This window comes from Barbus barbus (assembly GCF_936440315.1).
Source record: "Barbus barbus genome assembly, chromosome: 48".
NCBI lineage: Eukaryota > Metazoa > Chordata > Actinopteri > Cypriniformes > Cyprinidae > Barbus > Barbus barbus.
The window spans coordinates 18,608,997-18,616,475 of NC_136726.1; the positions used below are offsets into that span (position 1 = coordinate 18,608,997).

The window sequence follows — 7,479 nt, forward strand, 5'->3', positions numbered from 1 at the left end:
AACTTTAACGGACTATTTTTAAAGAACTCTAAATAAAATAGAAATGCATTCAAAAAAATCATTAATATACTTTAAACTTCTTACTGGGTTAAAAATGTTACGTTACCAAATTTCTGACTTTAATGAGTTTTCAACCCTTTTCTTCAGAAAGAAAAATACAGAGGAGATTTGAGAGGATAGAAATGTGGATGGGATGCATAATTAAAAAAAAATTAAATTATGTTAACTGTTGTCACCAGTGTCCTGTCATAAAATATTAGGATCTGAGGTTCCTGTGTAAGAAAGTAGCACCCCCTACTGTGGAAGCACTGTAGGACAAAAAAAACAAAAAACAAATAAAGGAGAAATTATCAATTTCTTTTCTTCAATTCCTGTAATGTTTTCTTTCTTTAAACAGAATGCAATATTTTGAGTCTTCTGAAGCATGCAGTTTGTCTCTTTTGGGAGGAACAACCCAAAATTGATTATTTTCTAATTTATATTAAAAGCTTTGACCTCCAGCGTAGCTTTCAAATCTCATGCTCACATCTTTTTTAAAGAAAGATTCAAATTAAATAGGGAGCAAGCAGGATTCATAAAATAAATCCACAACTCAGTCACAGAGCTCAAATATTCAGATTTATTAATTACAAAAATGACAAAAGGTGTTACATTCGTATTATCAGAACTGAATTATATTCAGTTAAGGCAAAAGGGACGGAAAGAGTTCATTTCTTTAATTTGCCAAGATAAAAAAAAATTTAAATCAAAAGGTTCACACAGTAATACTAAACATTTGTGTTCATTCTCAGATTATTTTTGGCTATTCTATATTTCGCACACAATCAAAATGCAGAAATATACTGAAACAGACTGATTTAGTTTGGATTAGCTCAAACTTGTGTATGCATCAAAGGCCTCCATTTGGTTTGACGGCATTAATCATGATTAAGGAATCAGCGCTGCATTTGCTAATACCACTTGTGTTGTGAATTGGCCATATTAGATATGATGTCTGCATTTCTACAGCATACAAGGAATGAATTATGCATCATGACTCTATATCACACTCTATAAGAGAATGAATGTGTGTATGCGTGTGTGCAGAGAGGCGGCACCTTGAATCACATCTTAGAAGCTGCGGCCAGAGCGGATGCTCCACCACGAGTGTAAACATGAATAGTGTTCTGGAGAGACAAAGAAGACAGAAAATGATAAAATAACACTCATTTCCACCACATAATAACATTTTTAATCTTGCAATTCTGACTTTTTTTCCTCTCAAAATTCTGAATGTCTACAGGTCAGGAGTCTAAAAATGTAATGCAGGGGGAAAACAGAATTGCAAGATAAACTAAATTCACAGGGAAAAAAAGTAATTGTGTGAGAAAAAGAATTGTGAGGGGGAAAAAAAATTCACATTTGCCCAAAATAAGCTTTCATACTCTTCAGTACCACTGAGATACTATTATAATTTTTGTAATATTTTGAATTTGTTATATATTATTTTTTTAATTTACATTTTAGTCTTGGTTTAATTTTGTTGTGCGTGTGTTTTGTTAATATAGCTTTTTCTTTTTATATATATATATATATATATATATATATATATATATATATATATATATATATATATATATATATATATATAATGTTTTATTTCTGCTTATGTTTTTATACAGTTCATTTTTTTTTTATGGTTTTACTCATAGCTATAATAATTAAACTTTAACCATAATTAACTATAACAATTTTGATACACATTAAAATAACACACTGTAAAAAAAAAAAAAAAAAATTAAAAGCTGTAAATATAAAGTTATGCGAGTAAATTTTCCAAGAAAATCTTATTTTAGTCTTTGGCTATTTATTGTACTTGCCATTTCTTTGTAATTAATTGTACAATTTACTAGCAATTTCTAAGTGAAATTCATTCACCAATTATTTTTGGGTGTACAAGAAAGTGTGTGAGGCTGATGAAAATGTTTTCTACCTTTTTCCCTTCCGCGTTGTATTTATCCAGGAGAGTTTGAACGCGAGTGCCGTAATCGGGGTGAACGGCCATCAGGTTTTGCACCTGCAAAAGAAAAAAATTTATAAATCTGAAATCAAGCTTTTTTTTTTCCAGGAATGTTTACATAATCCTCAATAACTGCTAAAGAGAAGTTTGACTAGTTTGCATGATCAAGAAACTCATAGGACCAAAACCAAAAGATCATACCGCGCGTTTCTGAATAAACAGTTGAGCTCCTTTCATATGGCCGGCCATGTTCTGACACAGACGCTCTCGCTCGGCTTCGTTCAACACCTCAGCGAAGAACGTGCGCACCTGTGGAACACATCAGAATAGGAAATATTATAACTCACTATAATTGTGATTATTTGTACACAGACGCAAACAAATCCACCAACACACCTGGGTCACATTGTCATCATCTGCGCTGTTGTATCGGGCCACATCAGGAGACACTTTACATTTGGATTCGACAAAGCATGGCTGGGTATCAGGAGCACTGAAGCTGTTGGGGAAGTAGTTAGGAGCTCCCCCTGCAGGACAGTAGAGGAAATGCTGTTGTTTTTGCCCCACCAATAATTCAACAATAAAAGCATTTGGGTCACATGTTCTGATCAGGCATTCCAAACAGATGTTGCATTGTTAATATGAGTCACTTTTAAGAGACTTGGGGCTAGACTTACTAAACAGGGCAAATTAGCGATAGAGCGCAATTCCATAAAATCGCTGATGGGAGGGAAAAATTCTGCATGTGATTTACTGACAATGCGCACATTAAAGAACACAGACGCAGATAATTTCCGTAATGACCAGCACAAATTAGCACCTGCTTTAAGACATGCTTTTTTGGGGCGTTAAATATTGCCGCAAATACCAGTAATTTGACGAGCGCAATCGATAGTAAATCACATTGTGAGACTCATTTTAATACTCTTCACCCATAAATTTTGCGACTGAAAGGGAAACTCCTACAAATGCATATTCAATAAGGTCAGGTGCAAAAATAACAGTGTCCATGCCTTTTCAGCGCTAATTCTTCACGGCGCGTCTTTAGTAAATTGTGACAGTACTATTTTAACGCCAAAAGATGGTTTGCGCTGGTGCAAGTTGTAGTAAATCTGGCCCTAATACTATTTCTTACTCAAAACCAAACCCAATATGTGACATTGTGACTTGTACAGCAGTGTTTGTAGTGTGTGTCACTCACCCTGGTTGTCGTACATGCACATGGGTCCGTCTCTCTGGTAGTTTGCCACGTGGGTGCGGTAGGGGCAGTTAACGGGAAGCTGGAGGTAATTCGCTCCAAGCCGATGCCTATGTGTGTCTGGATAGGAGAAAAGACGCCCCTGTGGCAACGGAATTGAGAAATTACAGCATTTAGTCATTCTAGCAATTAGTTATTAGTCACTGACGCTTTAATCCAAAGGGATTTACAAGTACGCAGAGCTTAAGTGCTTTGCTCGAAGACAAAACAGCAAACAAGCATCCTTTTGTGCATCATACGCCTGTGCAAACGAACTTGTGAAATGTGTCTGGGTAGGTTGCTTCATAGGTTTTGTGACGCAGTAGTACAAACATACCTGCAGCATCTTGTCAGGGCTGGGCTCAATGCCGGGTGGCATGTTACTGGGATCGAATGCCAGCTGCTCGACCTCAGCGAAATAGTTAACAGGGTTTCGGTTCAACACGAGGCGTCCCACAGGAATCAGAGGGAAGTCTTTATGGGGCCACACCTGAGAGACACAGAGCCAGTCATCGGGATGGGCACACCTACATACTCATTCTTTTTTAGGACTATTTCATCAAAACTATGAAAGAACGCAAATGGAAATATGGGAATTGTGTAGTGACCAATTTCAGACATTAGTGTTCTCAACCAGGTCAGGACCCACATACATACAGTATAATTACACAATACATAAAATGTATTAATGTTCTATTCATCTTAAAATGCTTTTTTTTTTTGAGTGTTTTTGCCATTGTATTAGTATTATTTTTGTGTGTACCAGAGGTACATATCAGCCTAAATAGGAGGGTCTTCAAATATTGTTTTGGTCAAAGAGGTTGAGAACCACTAATGTAATGTCTTGAAGTGCATCCTGGGATGCGGCTACCTTAGTCAAATCAAACGGATTCCACTGCCAGTTCTCCACCTGCTCAAAGGTCATGACTTGGATGTAGAAAGTCCAGGATGGGAAGTTGCCATTTGAGATGGCATTGTGAAGGTCTCTGATGGAGTAATCCGGGTCGGTGGATGCCAGGCGATCGGCCTCTTCAACTGTCAAATTCTTAATGCCCTGATCAGTCTGAAAGACAAGATTTTTTAATTAAACTATAAATTCTAAGTATTTAATTATATTAAAAATATATTGTCATAAATTAACTTGATTATGTCTTGATTAAATTGTTTTATGAATTCATTTCATTAGACTACTTTTGATGATAAATTTGTATTAAGTCATAAAACACTGAATTCAGAAAATAAAACTTGGGGAAAATAATTAGGGAAATAATAAAATAGATAAAATGAGGCCCTAAATTAAAAGGTGTTGTCTTCATGAAACAAATTATGTTTACATTCATTCTCAAGGTCTATTTTTGGCCATATCACCCTAATTAAACATCAAATCTGCTCTGATTGGCTGTGATTTTGTCACTTTGAGGTGCAGATTTGGTAACCACACAAACAAACAGTAAGTACCTTGAAGTGGAACTTGCAGTACACCGACTGTCCCTGAGCGTTGACCAGTTTGAAGGTGTGCGATCCGTATCCGTTCATATGACGGTAGCCGTCAGGAATTCCCCGATCGCTGAACAGAAAAGACACCTACACATACACATAAATCGGCATGAGCGAGACATTCTACAGGAACGTGAAAATGCAAAAGTGGGTTTCTTCTGCAGTCGTACCTGGTGCAACGATTCAGGACGCAAACCCCAGAAGTCCCAAACCATATCCGGATCCTTCAGGTGAGTCTGCGGATTCCGCTTCTGAGAGTGGATGAAGGACGGAAACTACAAACACAGTTAACACACATACACTGTTAATACAGGGACGAGGCTCTTGATGGACTGTGTGTGGACGGTGTTCCTCACCAGAAGCGCATCCCTGATAAAGAAGATGGGGGTGTTGTTTCCTGTAAGATCCCAGTTGCCCTCATCAGTGTAGAACTTCACTGCAAAACCTCGAGGATCTCGGACGGTGTCTGCTGACCCAGACTCACCAGCTATAAACAAGCAAGTATATATTTATCATGGTGCTTTATACTTTCTGTAGGTAAGTGAGTGAGAGCATGTTCCGGTCACATTGTTTCTGCATGTGCTCTTTACCCTCTTACAAAACCATCTGGCTTTGTTTCAGAGAACTGAGTGCTGTGCCTTCTGTTACGACAGCATTTTTAATCCCAACAAAACAATCGCTCCATACAGAGTCTGGACTCCACTAGAAACGTTATAATGTGTCCACACAGAAACGTACCCACAGTGGAAAAGCGGACAGCGATGGGTGTCGTCTTTCCCACATGCTCGAACACTTTGGCTCTGCAATAGCGTGTGATGTCATGGGTCACTTCGAAGTAGCCAAACGCTCCTGTGAAGAGACTTTTAGTTTGAAGATCATACTCTCCTTCCAATACAAGCTCTAAAGTGTCCCAATATTGTTCATCCAACCAGAACACAGCACCTCATTTGCACCAATACTGTCTGTCCAATCAAATTGCAGCACAATTATGGTTTTCAGGATTTCAGAAAGATTGTTTCTTAAGAAATGAATACTTTTTAATCAGAAAGGATGCATTAAACTAATCGAAAGAGACAGCAAAACATTTATAATTACAAAATATTTCTATTTGATATATTTCTATTTCTGTTCTTTTGAATGTTCAACTCATTAAAGAATCTTAAAAGAATGTGGTTTCCATAAAAAGCAGCACAACTGTTTTTAACATTGATAATACTAATAATAAGACTTGGTGAGCATAAGACACTCAAAAACAATAAAACAAAAATCGTACCTGCGCCTTTCGCATGCACGACTCTCTCTGGTATCCGCTCTCGGTCAAAGTGGGCCATTTCATCAGTGAAAACCACATCCTGGACAAGCAGTGGTCCACGAGGACCCACCGTCATCGAATTTAACTTGTCCCCTACCGGGACTCCAGCTCCTGTGGTCAGGACATCTGGCCGCTGGGAGAAAAGAAGGAGGAGACAAAATAGCAACAAAATCAAATTAAAATAATTTAATATATTAAACAAATATGAATTTTAAATGATTAAATGTCATAATATTAGTTATGTCATTTTAAAATGTTCAAATATTTGATATATTTTCTGAATACATTATATTTAACATTATGATTATTTGTTATTAAAAATGAATTGATTTAAAACTAATTTAAAACCTCTAAGGTGTGTCACCGAAGTAAACAAATTTTATAAAATATAATGGCAAAACAAATATTAATTCAGAGGCATTTGGCCTGAAAATAGAGATTATATAACTATAACAGTTATATATCTACTTAACTGGTAAAAGTTTAACTAAAGCAGAAGTAATTAAGGTTATCTCTCCCTTCACTTTTCCACGAAATAACAAACATTATCTAAAATGTGATTCGCTGAGCGAGGTGTCAGTCATGGTATTGACCAATCACGTTAGGAGAGGAGCGGGAGTGGGCGGGGATTTGACCCACTTCAACAACGCATACATTTCACCTGAAATTATGTAATAAACCTAATCTGTTTTTGTTTAATATTGTGCATTTTGACATGCAAACTCAAAACAACTCACCATGCACAAAAACGGGACCGTAGGGGATGCTGATTTCAATACACAAAACAGCACTGACTAGTGTTTTATGCAAATTTTAAACAGTATATACCGCATTTATGCGTAACAAGTAGTCACTGAAAGCATAACAAGTATCTCTCTTCAAACAAGTCAAATTTGAAACAAACTCAACACTTTAGAGACTTTTTGCACATTAAAACACTAAGATATAAGAAAATAGTTTCGTGTCTGTGCACAATTTCTCACTACGCAATAACCTATTGAAATAAACGGTGCAAACCTATTTAAAGCACACAAACCCAACTTATATTGAACAAAACTAAATATCCAATATATAAATTGTGCAGCAGACCTGAGAGCCGCGGCCCTTCCTCCACAGTTTCATCTGATCCGTCGCTTTATCTCTGTCTGCCATTATTCAGCTCTTCAGCGACAAACAAAACGCAAAGGTTATAAATGTTGCTAACAGTCTGCTCTTTGCACTTGAACCCTTACGTGATCACCACCCAACTGATATATATTAGCCACTGCATTCACAACCTAGATAAATAAATAGTAAATGGGCGGGGCCAAGAAGGACTTTTGCAGTGATGGCTGTTACTTTTCTCATCGCTGATCATGTTGGACCAATCACAATTATTGGCTATGTCATCGTTACCTCATCGACAAATTTGTTTGGTAAATAACATTAAACTGC

General features: G+C 36.9%; 1 protein-coding gene across 1 annotated transcript; it reads right to left on the reverse strand.

The window, feature by feature from the left end:
• Positions 1-600: 600 nt before the first annotated feature.
• cat (catalase) lies at positions 601-7,338 on the reverse strand. The gene is made up of 13 exons (XM_079411375.1): positions 7,135-7,338; positions 6,007-6,178; positions 5,472-5,582; positions 5,090-5,220; positions 4,904-5,008; positions 4,695-4,820; positions 4,108-4,299; positions 3,574-3,726; positions 3,201-3,339; positions 2,396-2,526; positions 2,201-2,308; positions 1,973-2,056; positions 601-1,166 (listed from the first exon to the last, which is right to left on the reverse strand). The coding sequence occupies exons 1-13, from the start codon at positions 7,195-7,197 to the stop codon at positions 1,104-1,106; spliced, it is 1,578 nt and encodes a 525-aa protein (XP_079267501.1). The 5' UTR covers positions 7,198-7,338; the 3' UTR covers positions 601-1,103.
• Between the last annotated feature and the right edge of the window lie 141 nt (positions 7,339-7,479).